This window comes from Pelecanus crispus, chromosome 3 (assembly GCF_030463565.1).
Source record: "Pelecanus crispus isolate bPelCri1 chromosome 3, bPelCri1.pri, whole genome shotgun sequence".
In the NCBI taxonomy this organism is placed as follows: Eukaryota; Metazoa; Chordata; class Aves; order Pelecaniformes; family Pelecanidae; genus Pelecanus; species Pelecanus crispus.
In genome coordinates, this window is record NC_134645.1 from 131,378,914 (window position 1) to 131,401,737 (window position 22,824).

Here is a 22,824-nt window from a genome sequence, read left to right on the forward strand (position 1 = left end):
GATGAGAGCCTTTACAGCTTGAACAGGTTTGTTTCCGCTGCTCTTCTGAGCTCATGGTGAAGGACGCATCTTCACTGCAGCAACTTGTGCTTGTTAGGAAGAGAGGCTGATAAGCAGCGCATGCCCAGAGCAATCTGTGGGTCACAGTGTTTCATAGCCCTTCATGGATTTCTTTTTCACAGTCTTTTCCAGTGTCCTCTTCAAGCCAATCGACTTTCAGCATGTACAGTGTCCCTTGGCTGGGAGCTGCACAGCCCATCTCCCTGCTCTGTAAAGAAATGCCTCACTTTTGATTATAGGAGCAACATTTCCAACGGCACAAGTGTTTAAGAGGATGCTTGCCTTGCTTAGCAGCTCCTGATCATCCTTCATGACCCTCATCTCCCTTAGAAATGATGCTCTGGTGGGTACCAGCCGCACATCTTGCACCAGGACAGGGGGTGTGGCACTGGTTTCGCACCAGGCAGAGCATGATGGTGACCCAGAGACTCGGGGAGCTTGGCTGGAGTGGAAGGGCTTTGGGTGGCCACCATGCCTGGATGCTCCCAGGCAGCATCTGGTCTTGGTGCAGAGGTACCTGGTCAGCAGAGCCAAAGAAAGGGGGAGAAAGGCTGTCTGCACCTGGGAGAGCAGTGTGCATGACCCTAAAAGATGCTGCAGCAAGGCAGCCTGGAAAAGTAGGTGAGGGAACAAGAGCACTTGCTCTTTCAACGCCTCTTTAAAAAACCAGCTTGTTATTTGGGATGTGTGGGGCTGCGGAGTTTTCTCTCTAGGGAGGGTGCTGGTTTGCTCATCAGTCTTTGAGCACCTCTTTGAACACGTTCCTCCCCTGTTGTGGCTGAATTTCCTCAAATATTGGTAGTCTGGAAAATGTTGACATGTTCTGGTACCTCCAGAATTCCTTCATCTTTCTCACCTTGATTTTTCCAGACAGCAAATTCATCCCAATTGGCCAAATCCTTTCAAAGAAACCTTGTCCTGCAGCTCCATCTTGATCCCTTTAGAATTTATGACAGGAGTCTGCAGCTTGATTTTCCATGGCTTTGGAACATTGGAGTCAGGCTCATCATGGCCATCACAACTGAGCTGACTTGAACTGTCTGAAGGGCTGAGGCTTTATTCCTGTTATGTCTGTCATTCCTTCTGCAGCACTCCAAGGGATCAAGGTGATTGCATTCCCTAGTGAGGACCAAGCTGGCTCAGAGGAGGCTCTCGGCTGCAGAAAGAGTTGCTGATCTTCTGGCAGATGAGCCCAGAACATTATGGGTTTTGTTTGTCCCAGTTTTACCCCCAACACCAATCTCCTTGGACAGCAGTGAATGGACAAATACCAGGGTGACCTTTCTCTGACTCACCTGGTTTTCTCATGTGTGCCAGATCAGGCATCACCAGGGCATCAGCGGGCATCATCAAGCATCACCAGGTATCACCAGGCATCACCAGGCATAACCAGAGCACCACCAGACATCACCAGGCATAACCAGGTATCACCAGAGTATCACCAGGGCATCACCAAGCATCACCAGGTACCACTAGGCATAACCAGGTATCACCAAGCATCACCAAGCATCACCAGACATTACCAGGGCATCACCAGAGTATCACCAGACATCACCAGGGCATCACCAGGGCATCACCAAGCATCACCAGGGCATCACCAAGCATCACCAGGTACCACTAGGCATAACCAGGTATCACCAAGCATCACCAAGCATCACCAGACATTACCAGGGCATCACCAGAGTATCACCAGACATCACCAGGGCATCACCAGGGCATCACCAAGCATCACCAGGGTATCACCAAGCATCACCAGGTACCACTAGGCATAACCAGGTATCACCAAGCATCACCAGGAATCACCAAGCATCACCAGGGCATCACCAAGCATCACCAGACATTACCAGGGCATCACCAGGGTATCACCAGGGCATCACCAAGCATCACCAGGTACCACTAGGCATAACCAGGTATCACCAAGCATCACCAGGAATCACCAGGGCATCACCGGGCATCACCAGGGCTCACGACCCCATCCATGTCCCCATTCAGCATTCCTGCAAGCACAGAGCTGCAAAGCAGAAACTAATGGCCCTGACCCTCATCCATTGCAATTTATATCCCCCTCATTAAGAGTTTTTGAGGGAAATACGGTTGACTATTTTTCTTGGAAATGCAGGGGATCAAAAATACCCCTGGGCACCCCCAGCACAGGAAAGACATGGATGTCCCAGAGCGACTGTGCTGTAGGAGCAGCGAGATGGTCACAGGGTTTTGAGGCTGTAACCCCCAGCAGGGAATTATGGCTTAGGTAGGAATAATAATAAGTCTGTTTTTTGTGCGAAGGCTCAGCTTTCTTGTTTGTGGACTGTTTTGAAATTGCTCAGAGCAGCTGGGGAGCGCAGGAAGAGGGCAGCTGCCCCTCCAGCTGGGGATGCAAGCAGCTCTCAGGGGCGAGACAGCACATTGCATGGGAAACCCTCCCTGAGGTGCACCTCTCACTCAATTCCAGCTGCTGGTAATGAAAAAAACCCCGGTAAGTAAATATTGCCCCTTGCTTTTAGGTGGAATTAATCTCATTTCAGCACTTGGGTTTGGAAATTGTCTTGTTTTCTGTTCACCTCTTGTTCGAGGGGGTGTCCTGTCCCCACAGAGGGACACCCCTCCTACCCAGCACAGCTCCTCGGGTCGCTGCCACCCATCCGAGGATGTCGATCTGCCCCTGGGATGTGGCTCCTTCTCCGGTGACGGCAGAGCCAGCCCAGACCATGGGCTGGGAGGAGCTGCCTGACTTTTGGCTGGTTAAAAATGCCAGGGATAAATCCTGCCCTCCCTCCGGGACCGGATCCGGACCATCCCCTCCTGCCCGGCATGGGTGTGCACCGGCCCTGGGGTTAGCGCAGGGCAGAGCCAACCCTGGGGCGATAGGAGAGGTGGGGTCAGGAACTCAAAATTGTCCAATTCGGCATTTTCTTTTCTCATTCACGCTGCCTTTCTTTTCTTTTTGACCCAGTTATATACACGCAGACACGCACGTATGCTGTACACACACACGCATTTGCACACCCAGAGCCAAATCCCCGATTATTGCCCGTGCCCCTAAGAGGGATTACAGCTTCTTAGGGCGGGAGCTGGCTTTTGGCAGGGTTTAGGAGCCCAGCAAGGACTTCATTCCTGCAACCCAGAGCTCATGCTGCCTTTCGGGGTCCCGTGGGAGGAGAACTGCACCCAGAACCTTCTCCAGCCCCAGTGACACTCAGCCGTGTCCTGTTTTCCTCCTTTCTGCGCCTTCATCTCTCTTTAAATCACACACTGAAATTGCAGGAGAGAAGGAAGGATGGGAGGGGGATTTGGGAGGCTGCAGGGAGTGAACAGCCTTGCTTGCCCCTTCAAGATGCTGCCTCTGCCCAGGGCTGGTGCTCTTGGGGAGGATTAAGGGTGAAGGCACTTAACAAAGCCCCCAGGCAGAGCTGGATCCTTGCAGGATCCCAAAGTGGCCCCGAGACCTGCGGTGCCTTCCTGAGCACAAGCAGATCCCCAGCTCCAGCTGGACTCTAAATCTCCATCAGGTGCACCTGGCTCCCCCTTACCCTTCCTAGGCAGGGGCTACCCAGGGCAGGGCATCCCGGTGCAGTTTTGCATCCAGGGCTTGGGGCTGGCAGAGAGCATGAGCCCTGGAAGCCCATGGCCCCTATACCTCAGGGTACAGCTTTTGCTGATATTTGTGGAGCATGACTGTGGGCAGGAGAGCAGCACTAAAGTTTACTCTGATTTTGGGGCTCCTCAGGTCTTCAGGAGCCTCTGAACTGCCTTTTACTGCTGATTATTTTATAACAAATCACCGATTATTTGTGTTAGTGGTGGGAGCTAATTCGGGTCATTGCAATCCTAATAGGTTGGGGTAGGTAGAGTTGCGTTGGTTTGTCCTTTCCTCCAGGAGACCAAGGCAGAGTCAGGGATGGAGAGTTAGCCAGGGATGCCTGGGGGTCTCTTCACTCCATTGGACAGGAACAAGAGATGTAGAAGTATTGCAGGTTTTGACATTTGTCCCTCAAAGAGAGACCAGTTGTTTGCACACCGAGGGCGTGTGAGCTGTTGAAGGCTGGGCACAGGCTCATTGAGCGGACGAGAGGCTGCAGCACCTGGGCGATGGTGGTGGAGACCTCATCTCCTCCAGAAACTACAGTGGGGAGCAGATGGAGTGGGATTTGGGATGGAGTGGGAAGAGCAGGTGTTGCATGCCCATGGAAATGTTGTGCATTCCTGTGTTTGGGAGGAAGCAGAAGAAGACGTGCTCGTGGCAGGGGAGGCTGGTGGTGGCATAGGCTTCATGGTGTTGCTCTTCACAGCATGCTGGGGAGATGGATGCTCAGCAACAGCTACTCCCCAACAGGGTGGTGTAATCTGCATCTAAGGCTTTGGAAAGAGGTAGCCAAGGGGTACCCAGGGCTCCTGATGTTGGCTTCACTTAATCCCAGACCATGGGAGGGGTTGTAGCCGATGTCCCCCCAAACAGCAGGGAAGGATGCCGAAGACGGGCAAACCAAACGCCAAGCGCTCAACCTTGAGCCTTTCAGAGCCGTTATCTCTATTAGCATCGCCCAGGCTCTCTCATTGAATTCCCCCTGCCCTCCCCTCTCCCCTCCTCGCTAAATGCTCCCCAAACAACTCAGACATCAATCGAAGGCAGAAGAAATGGCCGCGCTTTGTCTCCCTGAAGAGGCAGCTTTGCATCAAGCCCTGTCAGGGCAGCCAGCAGCGAGCCGCCAGCGGAGACCATTTTCACATCTCCCTTTGTGAAGGAGCAGCCTTGAGCGAAACACCACTCGAGGGGCATTGAACGAAATGTACGTTCGCCTCTTCCATGTGGCACTCGGCGCCCGTCTCTGCCTCTGACGCTAATGATCCGGACGAGGGTTTCTTTTTTTTTTCCCCCAAGAATAATGAGGAAAAGAAAATGAAAGGGAAAGGGGCTGGAGGAGAGGAGGTCAGATCCATTTAGGAGCCCAAACATTTATGGGGAGAGTGCCTCCTGAGTGGCCGCACAAAGGGCCTGGCTGTACCTTGCTCCATCCCTCCTCCACCTCCTCTCCCCCGCCACCTCCGGCCATGAAAAGGGGGAACCAGAACTGTAGGGCCTCCGTGAAAGACAAGGGTAATGGATTTCATTATAGACAAGCACGTTAAATGTCTATCCACTCGTGTACAATAAAGGAAAGCTGGTCTTTAGCTAATCACACTGGAGGAGCTCTTGACTGGGATTTGAGAGCGAGATGTTCCCCTTGGTCCCCTGCCCCGATCCCCACCCCATACCACCCCATAAAGAGCTGGCTATGGGGTGCAATTAATCTTACAGCCATGTTGGTGCCTACCATCGCATCCTTTTTCTCTCTGCTGGCCATGGGGTGACTCAGGACAAGCCTGAGGGGTAAATGTCTACATCTGGGCAGAGGAACAGCTCTTGTGGTGGTGAAGTGGGGTTTACTGGTGCAGTGGTGGGATCCAGCCCAAAAAGAAGCATCAGCACTGGAAGGTCTTCACGCTCATCACGTCCAGATGGTCCACCACTCCTGCTTTCCCTGCAATGACCTTTTTCTGGCTTCCCCTGGCCCCCAGCCCCATTTTCTCATCCCATGGCGTTCCTTCACACAGTACTTGTCTTTGTGTCCCTCAGAGCTTTGCAGGATGATCTTGGGGTCCCTCTCCCCACTGTGCTCCTGCTTTACCCAGCACTGCTGTCCAGACTGGTTGCACGCTGGGCTGGCACAGCTCCTGCCAGCTCCAGGGAGGATGCTTCAGCCTTATTTTTCTCTCCCACAAGTGGATGTTGAAGCGAAGCACAGCCACGCTTGAAAAATTGCAGAGGGTAGCTTGGCTGGAGGCAGCATGTGCGAAGAGGTGTGATTTTCGGAGCAATCCAGATCCCTGCCCCGGTAAGAAGTGTCCTCAGGAGGTCCTCCTGGCTGGGGGGAGATGGGGTGATCTTCTCCCTGCCTGGGCTCGTTGCTCTCCGTCCATTAGTGTGTGTGAACTTGGGACAGCCTCTGCTCGCATGGGGGACTTGCTGCTCGGGTCCCTTCTTCTCCAAACCACCCTGGGTGGTGGATACGGACACAGAGATGCCTGCTGTGCCGGAGATGCCAAAATCAGCCCAGGGGCTCAGGACTGTGTCCTGAGCTGGCAGGACTCAGAGGCAGCACATCCCCCTGCTCTGCCCTGACCAGCTCCCTGCAGAGACAAAGAAAACAAATAAAACCCCTTCACCTAACATTTTTACAAGCCAAAATCAAAGCTGGGAGCTGGTTGTGGGCTGGCGATTCGGCTGGGCTTTTAGTTTTTCTGCCTAACCCTGGAGCTAAACTCAGGTTTCATCCTTCCCAGGGGAAGAGACTGGATCCACCGGGCTGGATCCAGCTAGAGGGGAGCTCAGGGCAGGAGATGGCCCCACCATGGCATGTAGGGTCGGGATGCTCGGATGTCATGCAAGCTGTGTCTTCTCCTTATCTCACGCAGACCCGCAGCCTTGCTGGGAGCCACCGGCGGTGCAGGAGGGTCCTGTCCATGGAGGTGACAGGTCCTCCAAAGGATGCCTAGGTGGCCATCTGGGATAGCTGCTGGAGGACCGGTGAAGTTCAGCACCTCTTCAAACCACCCGAGCAGACATTTGTTAATGACGCTCTGCTTCCCCAGGTAGTTCCTCTGTTTTTGGAGGCCATCTGAGCTGGTTTGAGTAACTGCTTTGTGAGAATCAGTCTGGGAACATCATCTGGAAACTCTTTGCATTAAGGGAAGAAAACCCAGCAGCCAACGAGGAAGCCCTGGGCTAGTGAATAAAATAAATTATGTCTGTTCCCTGCCCCGACCCCCTGCCCATGGCCAGGTTGGGAACCTCTCCCCCCAAAAACTGCTGGGATGGGGCAGGTCACTGTACACTGGATGAACCTACCCTCTCCCCAAAACACATCCCTGGGGTGGGACAGGGGGTTTCTAGGCAAGGGGGAGCTGTGCCCTCCTGCCAAGGCACCAGCTTAATCCCCCGCATGCTGATAAGGTCATGCTGGGACCTGCGCTCCTCCCTCCCATGCATCGTCTGAGACCAGCCGCTCTCTTGACCCTATTTATAGTGCGGTGATAGGATCAGGGGGAATAAGCATTCCGTGTCCCCTAAATCACACCCCACTCCCCATGACCAGTTGGTGCTCGCTGCTCTCTGCTCTTGCCGCCGGAGAGCCTGGCCAGGACTTTTGAAGGTATGTTGGGAGCTGGGGTGCTGCTTGCTGGGAGCTGCCGCATCCCTCCCAGTTCCTCATCCTCACTGGAGTGGGACAAGGATGGCTTTTGGTTGGGAGAAACCTTGGGAGCAGACTCAGAGCATGATGCCATGGCTGGGAGCTCCGGTGATGGGCAGGGATCAGAGGGCAGCTCTGGCTGCAAGGGGAGCCCAATTTCTCAGGATAAAAAGGACCAAGTCACATATTTTTCTCACCTGGATGGTGGCCAGGCCACCATCCTTCCATCCCCCTTTGGACCTGAGCCCATGTTGGGCAATCAGCCCATGGCCAGGGCCCATCTAGACTGCCCCAAGGATGGGTTGGTGGTCTAACCCTGCCCAAGGGTGGGTTGGTAGTCTGGGCTTCTCATGCAGATGGACACGGTTCACTTGATAACTCCATTTATAGTTACATCTGCCAAGAAAATGTCATAGACAGGGACATGGAGAGAGACCCAAATCCATGCCTTGTGTCCTTGGGCTGTGGGGATGGCTGGAGGGGCCCAGGGAAAGTGGGGGGACCTGTCGGTTTGCTGAGGGTGGACAGCATGGTGGGGAGTTGGTTTCTCATCCTTCCCCTCTATCACCTGTCTCCTTGCTCTGGTTCCCATTTCAGGGAGCAACGGTGTAGCAGGATGCCCCGTCTGAGGGAACCAGCTCCTTCCCATACACAAACCTGCGTGGGCAGAAAGCCCTGCCCGAGGGGCTGACCAGCCCCAGCCAGATGTCAGCACCCTCCAAGCCAACCGGCAGCTCTGCAGGAGGGGAAACGCAGCCCACAAAGCCGGTGGAGCCTGGCCAGGAGAGCAGGGACTCTCCCACCGCAGCTGGTCCCAGCTTGGTGGCCCAAGGGTGACACCAGGGAGGATGCTCTATGGGGACAGGCGAGTCCCTTGCCTGCAGTGACCCCCTTGGCAGGAGTTCTGGGATCCCTACTGATGCTCTGTTCCCATGTAGCTGCAACCTCACCAGCTAGCTCTTGGGAGAAGACCTGGTGTTATGCTCTGGGGACTGCCACCTTTCTCCCCAGTGGTGTTTGAGGATGAGACACGTGGGGTCATTGCCGGGGACCATCCTCACCTGCCTGATGGAGGTCTGCCCCTGCACCAGCTCTACCAGGGCAGGTTTGCTATCCCTCATCCTCATGGCCATGCTGAGCAGCCCCTCGCTGCAGAAATCCCTGCCCGCGGCGTACAGAGACCACGAGGGTCCCCAGGAGGGCACGGGCCTGATCCAGTGCGGTGAGTACAGCAACCAGGTGCTGCCCAATGGCCGCTGTAAGATCGTGGCCACGCTGCCGCAGGGGGACGAGCAGCGGTGCCCGGACATGTTTCGTTGCACCGATGAGGTGTCCTACTGGCTCCACGAGAATGAGGAACGCAAGCAGCAGGTCCTGGAGCTGCGGGAGCTGATTTCAGAGCTGCAGGAGGAGCTGAGGAACCACCGGCACCGCATCAAAGTCCTTGAGCTCCAGGTAAAGGGCTGCCCTTCACAGACACCCTCCGTGCGGGTGCCCATGGTCCCTCCCTATGGTCCCGTCCAGCTCCCAGCAGTTGCAGGGGGAAGCATATGGTGTTGTTCTGACCACGGGCTGCGATATCCATTAAACCCCACCTGCTCCTGCTGTGATGGCTCAGGAGCCTTCCAGGGCTGATCTTGCTTAACATTAACCACAAACCTTTCGGTTTTTTTATCTGTGCTATCTCCACCTTCATGCCTGCCTAGAAGGGGTTGCTGATCTATCCCGGTGCCCGCAGCGAGATCCCAGACTAGATCTGGAGTTTTGAGTGGCCGGTGGAGGACCACATCTCTGATCGCCACAGCTGAGCAGGAAAAGCCCTGATCTCCAGCCCATGGCACCCTTCCTGCAGTCTCCTTTCTGGTGCTCATCCCAGCCCAGCTCTGTTCACCAGCCTCGCAGCCTAAAGCTTCATGCTAATACTTTTTTTCCAGCTTTGTTTGGCACCTCTGAAGCGCTCAGATGTTTGGCACTGCCCCTTGGCTTTGCCTGGCAAACATTTGGCTTGGCTGTCAGCAGTGGCAAGCAGCAGCTGGCAGAGCGTTGTAACCAGGAGCAGGCAGGGAGCAGGGTGTGTTTTTGCTGGCTGTAGGAGTTGTTTCCCAGCTAAGAAATCTCACTGGGCTGCTGACGAGATGTGCAGAAGAACCAGCAGCAATCTACTGGTGTCAGCTGGAAGAGCCCCCAGACCGCTGGGTGAATAGCAACCCTTGTCTTTGCTCTTGAAGGAGATGAGGTCTGAGATGGTCTGGCTCTGGGGGTGATTTATTCTCTATTCAGCTTCCTTTCATCCTCGCCTTTGGGGTCCCTGTTCAGAAAGTCTCCTTCAAGCAGCGAAGGGGAGAGCGAGGCCGTTTGAGCGCTCCGATGGCCATGCTGTTGGGTGGGCATCTGCGCCGTGGGTGTCTCCGTGGGAGCAAGACGTTCCTGGTGCGATGGAGGAAGGGAGGGAGGCACGTGAGGCAGGATGGGTGCTCGTGCTCAGGCAGACCCACTCCGTGCCCCGCACCCAGGCTCCCTCCTCCCATCTTGGCCCCTGTGCCCCATCCTAGTTAGCGATAGGATGAGAGGAAATGGGCTCAAGCTGCACCAGGGGAGGTTTAGGTTGGAAATTAGGAAAAATTCCTTTACGGAAAGGGTGGTCAAGCATTGGAACAGGCTGCCCAGAGAGGTGGGGGAGTCACCATCCCTGGAAGTGTTCAAAAAACGGGCAGATGTGGCACTTGGGGACATGGTTTAGTCTAGTCTACCCTTGATTGGCTTAGAGTAGACTTGGCAGTGTAGGTTAATGGTTGGACTGGATGATCTTAAAGGTCTTTTCCAACCTAAACGATTCTATGATTCTATGGTCCTGCCTTCTCACCCGCTTTCCACTGCTCCTCTCCCATTTTCTCTTTGCACTTGCACTAGGACAAGCTGGTGCAATCGTTCTTCAGTCTCCCAACTTCCCACATTCATCCTCTGGTGACATTTTGTCCCTTAGGACTGTTTAATCTGTCCTTCCCCTGTCCCACCTCCCTGCGCTGGCCCCAAAATATACTTCTGAGCTACCTGGAGCTGCAGCTCTTTCACTGACCTCTCCAGCTCAGAGCCAAGGAGGGAGATGGGTGAGAATGCGCTAAATATTTTCCCTGCAGTGTTCATGCTCTTAATCCATTCTTCATTTCCAGAATCTGAAATCACCCACCTAAAGGCAAGACCCATCTAAACATGCAGACCGTGTTTGGTCTACGGCAGTCGTGCAGGGTGTCTTCAGAGTCAGAGGGAAGAGGGAGGAGAACCAATTTCCCTCCGGAGGTGTGGGTTGCTTGGTGGTGGCCATGGAGGGAGCTGAGCTGATGGCCTCGAACAGGATGCTCGGTGTTCAGGCGAGGGAATTAGATGTGCAGCACGGGCTCTTGGTCCATCTAATATCCATGCCCGGATCCTGCACCTTCTTACCCTGCATGCCGGTCTCCTCCTGCTCACCAGCTGGTCCAGATTGAAGTTTGCTGGCGAGTTACATACAATTAAATTCACTGGGGAAATACAAAGACTCCCAGGTCTTTCCAGCCACTGGAGTTTAGACCCCTCATACATGCACATGCATGTGCACATAAACATACACACACCTATGCGCATACACACGGATGTGCCTGTGCACATGCATGTACGCCCTGACCTAGACTTGTGAGCCCTATGGCCCACGTCCCTCCAGTTGTGGGCACTTAGACCCTGCAGCACTCACACATAGGAGAGAGGGAGATTACGCTCAAGAAAAAAAAAAAGCTGAGGAAAAGACTGCGTAAGAGAAGGCAGACGGCAGTGATCGGGCTCAGTCAGACAAGGGCACTGACTGGCAGCTGGTTTAAGCATGTCCAGCCCTTTTTTAACTCCCCCATCTCTCCATTTTCCTACACTCATCCCCCACCCCACCCACCCTGACCTTTCCCCACCTTTACCCTTTCCCCTGAAGATCCCATAATAAGTCTTGCGGAGACCAGCAAGCCCATTAAGACTCCTGATAATTGTGTTTCTCCCTTCTCATCTGCTGCAGGGCTCAGGCAGACCCTGGTGAAGGCCATGCCCCAGCAGGTCCCTTCCTGCCCCATCAGCAGTGGCTGAAGCCTCTGCTCTTCCTAGTTGTCTCCCTTATCACCTGCCTGGTAATTTCTATGTCATTTTTTTTAGTTTATTATTCCTTTCCCTGCTATTGGCTATTTTTTTTTTTTTTACTGAATCGTCCTTAGACAGATACTGGATGCTTTCACAGCCTACCGTGGGTCTCCTGCCCATGCCTGGCAGCTGGGGAGAAGCTGGTGGACAGAGATGCTTCTGGAGCAGCACCTCTTGCCCACCTGCCATGTCTGCCATGCAAGGGTGTCTGTGGGATCCAGCCGATCTCATAGAGATCTGAGCAGTGAATGTAGGCATAGATGCTGCTAGGACCTCTTGGAGGTCTTCTGGAGGATGGGATTTGTTGGGAGAGCTCACTTCTCCTCAACGGGAGCCCAGGTGAGCGGTTCTGAAGGAGATGTGCCTGCTCTGGGGTGCTGCTGTGCTCCTCACCCTACAAGGAGAGCAGAGGGACACAGGGTGCACCCAGGTGTCCCGGAGCAGCCAGGTCCCAGGTCCTATCTAGGTGTCTCCAAGCGGTTCATCTCTGGGGGACAGTGCCAGCAGCATCTGTGTCACCAAGATACTGCCGCGCTCAGAAAGGGGACATCCTCTGAGATCTTTCGGGATCATTTGGAGAGAGTTTCAGACCTCGACTGGAAAAGGCCCTGAGCAACGGGATCCAGTTTGGAAATTGGCCCTGCCTTCTGCAGGGGGGGTGGGCTGGAGACCTCCAGCCATTTCTTCCAACCTCGATTTTTTTTCCATGAGTCTAAAAAAAATAAAGGGATGGGAGGCCCAGAAGAAGAAGGAAGAAAACAAAATCTGGAGAGTTTAGCGGATCGCAGTGAGTGTGTCCTGTCGCCCTCCAAGCATGGGAGGCGGGGGGGGGAAGCAAGAAGCAAAACTGAATGCTGCACGGGGAGTTATAGCTGAATGGAGGAAGCCAGAGGCAGCAAGGGCTGCTGAGCTGCTCGCCTCTGCTCCCTGCGGCTTCGGGACTCTCCTGTAAGGACTTTTCCCTCTGCTTTGATCTGGCCACTTCCCAACGCCTGTGCCCAGCCTGGGAAACTGCTTTCCTCCTGCATCCCCTCGCATCACCCAGGAGCTGCCCTGCTGAATTCCCCGCTGTGTCAGCCTGGGGAGGTCTCCTCTGCCTCCGTTCCTCCCTTAATCCGCCTTCATAAATCGGCCTCTGGCTGCTGCGGGTTGGTCTCCCTGGGGTTTGCCGTCAGTTATTTCTCCGGGAGCTCAGCGTGGGCTTGTCTGTCCAAGCAGAGACGTCTCTCTGAGCTCAGCATCCCTTTCTGAGCTGGGTGAGAGCAACAGGCTCTTCCAGGTCACAGCTCCTCTCGGGCTAACGAGGACACCCAAACTGCGTCAGATGAGGTTGCCCCATCCGTGTCCTTTCTTCCCTCCCCACCTCCCACCTTCCAGCATGATTTAGGGAGCAAAAGGAACCCCCTCGCCCAGCGCTCCCAATGCATTTCCAGTCCTATTGCATTTGCACGGCTGGGCAATGCACAGAGCAGAATCCCGCTCTGCAAAAATACAGCCCCCGTCCCACCGGCGCAGAGGGATGCGGTGAAGGGAGCACCGTGGTGGTGGTCTGACTGTGCCATTTTTAATCAGCAGCAGGGAAAAAAAGGTATCAGCTGTGGAGGAGGGGACTGTCTGGGAGAAAGCATCATGGGGTTTACTCGGAGAGCTGATGCGTGGGTGAAGGGAGCTGGAAGAAGCCTGTATCAGTCACAGCTCACAGAGCAGGTGGGGGGGGACAGCTGATTTATGGTGGAGCCGGAGATGTTGCAGTCCTGAGAAGGAAAGCACTGTGTCATCGCATGCTGTAATTCCCACTTTGCTGCCCCTGCCTATCTAGCTGCTCTGGATTTTGGGATACAGGCAGGTTTAGTGGGCTTTTAGCAGGGCCATGCAGGCGATGCTCAAGCAGCACTGGGAAGGATATTACAGAGCTGCCATTAGTTGTTGGTACAATAACCCAGCAGTGGGGATGCCATCTCCTGGGAATAGCAAGCTGAGACAAGTCCTGGCAGGAATGGGGACGGAGGTGTGAGCTGGGTCCTGGGAGCAGCTTGGAAGAGGAGAAAACATATTCCGGGCATGCAAACCCCTTCCAGCTGAAGGAAATCCCCGACCCCCAGCAGCACCACTGCAGTTTTGCAGGTAGTGATGAGTCGAGTGCCAGATCTCTGTGTCCCCAGGGATATTTAATAAGCCTTTTGCTTGCACGGATGCCTAAAAATTCCAGATTTGTCCCTGATGCTGGGGACAGGGAGGTGAGAAAATAAACTCATTTATTTTCAGGGTCTTAAGGTGGCTTGTGAGCCCGAGGCAGTGATGTAGAGCGGGTGATGGGGGATGAGAGGTCCCCATCGGGGGACAGGGAAGGGCAGTGCTGGCAGAGAACCAGCATCCCTCCACCGCAGATGGGGGTATGGGATTGCCGGACCCACGGGAGGGTATTGGGGAGCACGGTGTAGAGCTGTTGCACTGCCCAGGGGAGGCAGGAAGGGTTGCCAGGCTGCTGTGGGATTTTGGAGGTGCTGTTCAAGGCCTGCTCTGCCATCTAATGGACAGGGAGCACTGAACAAGAGATGAGCGTGTCTGCAGTGGCTACATCCAGGGCATGTTCGGTGCATGCTGGTGGGGCTCAGGGTGCCCGTCTCCTGGTATGAGCTGTAGACATCTCTAGCCAGCTTGCACATATATTTTGCATAGGATCAGAGACTGGTTGTCCTAAAAACAAGCAGTAAAAGGGTCGTGAAAGAGGCTGGGGTCCTGAATCACACCCACTCCTTGCATAGCATGGATGAGGTCATTGCTGTTTGCAGGACACCGGCCGTTGCCCAAGGAGCAGGAGGTGGCTCACCATGCAAGGTGTCGATAAACTGCGGAGCTCCTTATAATTTTATAAAACATTATATGGTTCAAGGGGATATCGGACAACTTTTTGCAAGGAAAACCCAGCCGTGGCAGCATTGCTAAATATATAGAAGCCACATCCACGTTGCAATGGGTTGCAGACAGGAGGGTGTTTGCAGAGGAACCCTATACGCTTGCCTTGCTCTTGCAGCCGTAGGCTTGCCTGTGCACGCCCTGCCTGCACCACAGCCTGGGAATATCAAGCTGCCTGTGGCTCCCACGGTGGGCTGGGGGCTGCTGTGGGGCTGCAGGGTGAGGGTGAGGGTGCAGGCACCGTCCTTGGGGTCCTTGGTCTCTGTTGGTGCATGCAACGAGCGCTCCTCTGCCCGCTCTCCCCTATGTGCCCATCCCTGGGGGGTCCCCGGGCCATGCCCCCAGCTACGTGCCAGTCCCCAGGCATCCCCCCCCAACCCACCTTTCTCCCTGCCCACAGCACGAGGAGGCAGCCGGCCGCAACCACAGCCTTGCCCAACGGGTGCAGGACCTGGAGCATCGGTACAGCGAGGCCAGCACCCTGCAGCACATCCAGGCCACGCTGCTCTACGACATGCAGGCGCAGATAAACAACATCTCCGTCCTGACCGACTGGGCCTGGCGTAACCCCACCTGCCTCGGCCCCGCTGAGATGAGGGTGCAGGAGGAGACGCACCATCCAGGTGATGGGGAGCTGCTGGAGCAGGGTGGGAGGGGATGCTTCACCCTTAGAACCTTTCTCAAGGCGGGGCTGCAGGGAAAGGGTGTGGGAAAACTGCTTTAAATCCCCTTTGCATTGGCCAGGAGTCGGATCTCACCCAACTTGCCTCTCCAAGGCAGCCAGGAGGGCTCCTCAGAGCAATGGACACCTCTGGGGATGGTTTCCTTGCCATCTAGGAGAGGGGTCCTGTCCCTCGGTGGCTCCTTTTTCTCTCCATGCACGGTGTGAGATGCTCTCATGGACCAGCTCAGGCTCTGACAAGCAGGCTGGCATTGCTCCTACCATCACCCCACCTGCAGTCAGTGACGTGAGCCTTCCTCCCAACTCCAAGGGCTGCTTTTCCATCCAAAAAAACCCACCAAAAAACCCCAAGATTTTTTTTCTTCAAAAATTCACAGCATGAAATTATGGCTTTGGTGAAAATCTTCAACTTTATAAAACAACTATTTTCTGTTATTTCTCACACGCTCTTTTTTTAATGAATGCATTTAAATTTTTGCCAGGTTTTTGGTTGGTTTCCTTGTTAGTCCCTGGAATGTTTCCTTTGTTTTTTGGCAAACATGGGAACATTCAGTTAAAGAATTCGAGGTTCAGTTTGACTAAAACCCCATTTTCTGCCAAAGAACCCACTGCCGTGAAAACATTTTGACCAGTGCCTACCACAGCCAGGATCTGCAAAGCTCAACCTTGAGGTGCTGGAAGGGAAAATGAGTTGATTTTGCAACCTGTTTGAGTCTCTGGGTCCATGGAAAGGGGGTGGTGGTGTTTGAGAAGAAAAGACCAGATGTGCCAGTCTGGTCCCCATGATCCAAATCCCATATCCCACAGCAGATATCCATGAGGAGCATCAGAGAAAGATGAAAAAATACTTCTGAATAGTCTTCCAGCCTTCCACAAACTGTGGCTGAGGAACCTGTAGAGACAGCATCTGTCTTGTCGGTCAAGGAGCGGGCTGGTTGGGATGACTGAGGCAGCATGCACAGCTGAACCGTGAATGGCTTTCATCTATCAATGTTGAGCTGATTTGAGCTGGTGATGCCTGGGGAGGGAAAGTCATGTTACTTCTCCCCTGAGCCAACTAGTCTAAGTCTTTTCCATCGCACTCTTAAAGCTCTTTTGGCCATCCATGTCGCGATGGAGGTAGCATAAACATCTCCACTGGAACCTGCTTCCAGGTGTCTCTGAGCCCTGAGCAAGAAATGTTCTGTGCAAAACCAGGACATCGGAGTTGATGTCTACACCCATGACAACCACCTGCAAGCCAGAGCTGGGATTCATCTCAATAACTTGGTGTGACCAGGATGGTGACTTCTCTGGCCCAGAGAATGCCAGCCTGAGTGCAGCTGGTTGATGCAGCACTTTTAGCTGATTAACTTTAGGTGGCATCAGGCTCTGCCTGCTGTCCTGGATGCTTGCTGGGTCTAGATTGCCTCTCCCTGACCTCTTGCTTGCTGCACACAACTGGTTTCTCCCACATGCTCCCCTGCAGCAGCACTGCTGGTTGGTGCCAACCTCAAAGGATGTCCCCAACCTGTCACCAACCTGCAGCCTGTGGGGGACCTCCCAGCCACCACCGTCTCCAGCTGGTGGGCTGGGATGTTGCAACATGGTTTAGTGGGCATGGTGGTGTTGGGTTGTTGATTGGACTGATGATCTTAGAGGTCCTTTCCAACCTTAATGATTCTATTCTAGTTTTACTTTCATTAAAAAATAATCTAGCCACTGAGCCAGGAAATATTAAATTATTGCTCTCCCCTTAATTGGTTTAGTGGTAGACTTGGTAGTGTTAGGTTAATGGTTGGAGTGGATGATCTTCAAGGTCTTTTCCAACCTCAACGATTCTATGATCCTATGATTCTAACTATTCACCCATCATTCCCTGCCACCCCCAGACTTACTTTCACATTCACAAAGAGCTTTCATCGTCTGCCAGTCCCATGGTCTCATCCTTTCTGCATGCTTCCTGGAAGGGCAATCTCCCATGCATGCTTTCTGCTCACTCCCTTCCTCAGGTTCCTGGTTCTCCCAGTGATCCCAGTCTGGTATTCAGGCCATGCTGTGCTTCAGGCTGGTCTAGCTGTGTGAGTAAAAGGAAGGGGAGCTGCCTGTGTGAGCCGCCTTTGTGCCTTTCTTTCTGAAGATGAGATTCATACCACCAAGGAGGCTCAGCTCACAGATGAAGATGCTTCATGGTGGGTGTCTACATACGCATGTCCCCCCACGAGCTGGATATTTAAGATAACAAGACAAATAGTGTGTGGACCAAGAGAATTCAGCATGCTCTCTCCACTGCTATGACTAGGGTCTCAGTTCAGCTGACACCTACTGCCACCCAAAATACTCTGCAGCATCCAAGACATCCACAGAAGCTGGGCAGATACAAGACAGAACCTACACGGGACAGCTGAAAGCCAGCCCCAGGGCATCTTGGATGTCACCGTGCACCTCTGTGCAGACAACTCAGCTGAGCTCCTTTGGTAGGTGATGGAGGGAGAGAGGGAGAGCAGCTCTTCTTTCCTCTCCCATGTAAAACCAGGATGAACTGCCCTCTGCAGAAGTCTCTAAGGACTAGCTGAGATGGCCTGCCTGAAGTATAGACGGCTGGTGCCAGGTAGAATAAATCCCACCTGAAATATCCCAGTCAAAAACATCTTTAGGTTCTTCAGAATGAGTTTGATCCCCTTTCCTTGTAAGACAAAACCCACAGCAGCAGTTTGGGAGAAGAAAAACCTTCCACTATTATCTACACCTACCATTGCTCGAGAACCAGCCTATTCTTTATCAAGGTGTAAGACATTTTGGTGTGAGATATAATCTAATTTGAGCCTGGCAAAATGCATATCATTTCCATGTTGCCATTACAAAACCAGTTGAACTGAAGATCTTTCCTCAGCCACAGCATCCTTAAGTGCAGATCTGTGCTAACAAACATTACCACTAATAGGGCACTGCACTCGGGCGTGAAGCCAGTGTGCTGCAGAGGTTTTCAGCTTTAGAAGGAGCTCTGGATCCAGGATTATTTGCCCGGCTCTGCATTACAATTGCATGAAAATGGTGCTGGCTTTGGTTGCATGCCCCTTTCTCCACGCTATGCATTAAATGCCGTGTTTCTCTGCTTTCTCGCTCAGAGGTGAAGCATGCCAGGAACTGCCCCATCGACTGTGCTTCCGTTTACTACAACGGGCTCCGGCGGTCTGGTGTCTACAGCATCATGCCCTCCATCAGAGGGATGCCTATTGAAGTGCTGTGTGAGATGGACACCGAAGGTACTGCAGGAGGCACCTACAACATCTTCTAGAGAACTTTGGGTGGGATTTGTCTAACCTGAGAGCAGTATCTTAAACCTGAGCTATTTTGAGGCTACCTTATAGTCAGTGAGAGTAGCATCTCCAGAAGGGCTCTTTGCCAGGGACAGAGGACTTGTCCTTTCTGTGGACTAAAGGAGGGGTTTGGATGAATAGTTCAAACCAGACATTATGGCTGGGTTTCAGTTGCCTAAATACAGGTGTTTAGTGCTCTTTGAGATGTCCTCATGCATCCAAGATACTTGCAACACACTAGTGGATATGACACGGAGCTGAGGGAAAGAGAAGCCCTTCTGGAGTAGCAGCTGGTCACTGGGAGTATCTCTGGGTAGCTGAGGGCTGTGTGGGGGTCAACCACTAGTTGTAGCTTGCTGAAGTAAGGAAGCGGGGAGGTAAATCCTCTCCCACAGATATTTTGGAGTGTAAATGAGGGAGCAGGTGACCTCCCACACCCTTGCTGTCTAAATATCAATACGGGGCACACTACTGTCACCCCAAGGCCCAAAATTACTAACAAAACCAGTTTGCAACACTTGACTTTTGGAAGAAAAATTACAATCGTCAGGGAAATGGGGCAGTGGATGGCCAGTCCCTTGCCCCATGGATCTGCTCCAGCCCAGAGGGATGCATCATATCAACATGTCCCATGCTGGAGGAAGGGGTTCAGCTCTCCACACGTAGGCATCTTCCCTACTGTAGTATCTACAGGTGATTGCTGCTTTGGGATGCACGTGCTCATTAAGAAACAGGCTGTTCAGACAATGTGGTCTCTGTTGTCATTACTATTATTTGCATGACCATCAACACAATCTTGGACACTGCAGAGTGACAGGCTGTACAAACAGCAAATAAAAAGATGGCCCCAGTCCCATCCCTCCCTGCCCCAAGCTTGCAGTATTGGAATAAAAAGAGAGAGGAGAGAGGGATTTGGACAGATGGGAGAGCAGATGGAGACAGTGAGACAATACTGGGAGAGCTCGTGTGCCTCTGTGGTGCTGCAGGAACAGTACATAATAATCTCCAAACTCCAGGATCTCTAGTTTGTTCCAGTCCCAAAACATTTGCCTCCCAAAACCTACCATCTCTCTCTCATTTAAAACCACTTTAAGATCTAGAATGACCCTCTGACAGTCAACAGGGGTACACCATCATGAACAGACATGGGAGAGGTGGGAGCCTCTTTCTGTGAGCTATGACGGGCATCATGTTTTATCCCCGTGCAGCAATCAACACTGTATTTTGCCAGTTGGTGGAAGGACACATGACGAGGAGACACTTTGCTGAGCTGCAGATTGATCCTCAGAGGTGACACCAGTAAGGGGCGTGTCTGGGACCCTTGGATGCTCCCTGGAGACTCCCATTCTACATTATCTCTCTCCTGGCAGGTGGGGGCTGGACAGTTATCCAGAGGCGTCAGGATGGCTCAGTTGACTTCAACCGGACCTGGAATGAGTACAAGGAGGGCTTTGGGGACCTCAATGGCGAGTTCTGGCTGGGCAATGAGAACATCCACAAGATGACAAGCCAAGGGGACTACTCTCTGCGTATCGACCTGGAGGACTGGAACAACAAGCACAAACACGCCTTCTACCAGGTCTTCAGGTAGAAAAGTGGGATGGCCTTCCCTGATTCTCATAGACACAACGGGTTCAATGCTGGAAGACCTTCAGGCATGAGAACCCTGTTGAGGTCAGAGTGACTCTGTCTAGAGATCTTTTCAGACTGGGTCCAGGCTGTCTATCCTTTCTTCTCCACTTGGATTTGGCCACCAATTTTTGCTCTGGGTTGAAGCCTGGGTGTGAGCTAGTGAATGTGCAGTGTCGTTTGGCCATGGCCAACATCCACAGCCCCAGAGGAAGGGAGCTGTAGGACCCAATGGACAGTCCCCTGCTGCTTAGGGGTATTTTTTCCTGCCAAAATTATTGATGTCTATGTCAAAAACATGGTTTTGAATCCTGTGATCTTGCTGGGCAGGTCCTCCAGCATCTCCCTGGTTTAGAGTCATGTTATGATTTTTACCCTCTTTACTCATAGCTTTTACTTGCTGGGCTTGATGCAACATCCTTCAGTGTGTATAGCTCTTCCCCTCCTTTGATGTTTTATTTATCCATACCACACCAGCCACATCCTTTCTTAATAAGGAGTGACCAAGTCTGTCTAGACTGTCCCAGATTTACTCCTTCCTTGTGTCTACTGGAAATGCTTGTGGGTGACTGTGGAGTGATCCACCATGGGAGGATGTCCATGAACACTTGAAGCTTGAGAGCTTTGAGTAGACCCCAAAACTGTTGGGAAAAAAAATCCCATTGCCTGAATGTGCTGTAGAGCATCCTCCACTAGCAAATGTGTACTCTGAATGGTCACCCCGACTTTTCTCATCAGATGTCATGGGTAATGGCAGTGACCTTCAGCCTTTGCTAGCCAAAGGGCAGATTACTAATTAGCTCAGTCTAGGTGAAGAGCAGGATGCTTGTTACATGGAGAGGAGGCAGTGCCGTGTAATTAGAGGGACTGTCTTGCCAAAGCTGCCACAGTCCTTTATTGTGGTTTTAGAGTCTCAGTCTGCCCAGTTCAGCCCTGTAACACGTGCCCTGAGTCATGACAAAATTGAGCACACCCCACAGAAGGGAAAAATACAACATCTTTGGCTTCTGGAGGTGATGAATCATAGCAGGGAGCCTGGCCAGAGCAGCTCAATGATTGCTAGGTGTCCACATCAGGAATGCAGTATCCAGCTTGGAAAGGAGACTCGAACACTCCCCATTAAATGGTCCCACCTTTGTCGCTTGCAGCATTGAGGATGAGGCAAACTATTACCGCCTGCATGTGGATGGGTTCAGTGGGACAGTGGAGGATTCCTTTGCCTGGTACCACAACAAGAGGAGCTTCAGCACACCTGACTCGGGGAACATCTGTGCTGAGATTTCCCATGGAGGCTGGTGGTACCACCAGTGCTATTTCTCCAACCTCAACGGGGTGTACTACAAGGTAAAGCGGAGGGATGAGGATGCAGACGCTAGCACACAATGTCCAGGGCTGGGAGGAGGCTGTTAGTCCCCACATCATAGCAATCCTTCCTGGTTTGACCAGCCTCTGTTCTCCAGGGAGGGAACAAAATGAGTGCTGGGCACCAAGGCAGTCCAGCCTCTTCAGTGCCATAGGCCAGGCACGAGTGTTGAGACACCTCTGCACACTGGGATTTGGGACCACCACATGGTGGAAACTTGTAGTATGGGTGACTCACGTAGCCTGAGATGGTTGGATGCCAGTTCCACTGGGACCATTTGAAAAATGTTGGGCTTTACGTGCTCTTATCACTGCATCACCATTAAGGTCTTTGCTCCCTTGTTTCAGAGCAATCAGTTTGCTGATGCTCCCACCCAGATGATGCTTCTGTGCGTTTCCCATGCCTGACCATCCTTCTTTCTTTGCACCACAGGGCGGCCGATACTCTCTTAAAAACCGCAAGGTCCTGGGACCGGATGGTATTGTGTGGTACTCGTGGAAGGACACAGACTACTATTCCCTGAAGAAGGTGGTCATGATGATTCGACCACGCACCTTCCGGCCCCACCTCTCCCCGTGAAGGAGCCTGGGATGTTCTTCATTTCACCTCACACTGAACGTTGGGAACAGAGGACTGGAAATAGTTTGCTGTGAGCAAAAACTGATGCTGGAGATCCCAGAGGGCCTGAGCCACCATGCCTGTTGCTGCCTGTTTGCTTTTGAGAGAATTGAACAAACAGCAGAGGTGCCAAGACCTTCAACAAGTGTTTGGGTCGTGAAAGCTCTCCCAAAAATGTGGAGGTGATTGCTGAGAAGCGCTTTGCAAAGAAAAGCGTGTGGCTTGCCATTTCAACGGGTAGCAGCAGTCCTTGGCAGGCTTGAGCATCCACAAGTCTCGAGACTAAATCCAATCGACTGCGTGATGGGGGTCAGCCACACACTGAGGCTGGACCTTACGTTGAATGGAGATGTTGAGTGCTCTGGCTACCAACCCAACGGTATTTTAGAAGGAAGCAAAGAACCAGCAATCCTGTACTAGTTTTCCACATGGGATGTGATGGACCAATTCTTGTGCCGTAAGATGTGCGTCTCTCTGGTCTCGGCAGAGCTTCTCTGCTCACATCACCACATATGTATGTGGTACTGAAGGTCTACCACCCCAGAGATGTGCTAGGGTGGCTCCAAGGTGCTGAGATGGCCCTGAGGAAAGCCAGGAGAGCCAGCATGCATCGCCCAGGGACAGTGTCATGGGCAAACGAGGAGGAAGGTCTGCAGTGACCCTCGCCTTCTCTGGCAGGGATTGTGTTACACATGTGGACATTAGCTAGCTGCGATAATAATACTCCAAATGAAAAGATTTAAAAATAAAAAATGCAGAAGGTTTTCCATTTGCCATTCCTTTTTCACCTCTCTGTCCTTTCTCTGGCAAAGAACTTCTGATGAATTTTCTATCCACCCTAAATGTGGTCTGCAGGAATGATCAGACATGATT

General features: G+C 52.8%; 1 protein-coding gene across 1 annotated transcript; it reads left to right on the plus strand.

Annotated features, from left to right (window-relative positions):
* The first annotated feature begins 8,312 nt into the window (after positions 1-8,312).
* LOC104035891 (techylectin-5B) lies at positions 8,313-21,912 on the plus strand. The gene is made up of 6 exons (XM_075707754.1): positions 8,313-8,744; positions 14,761-14,983; positions 18,150-18,287; positions 19,712-19,928; positions 21,119-21,314; positions 21,766-21,912. Exons 1-6 carry the CDS (start codon positions 8,313-8,315, stop codon positions 21,910-21,912), a joined length of 1,353 nt encoding a protein of 450 aa, XP_075563869.1.
* Positions 21,913-22,824: the final 912 nt, after the last annotated feature.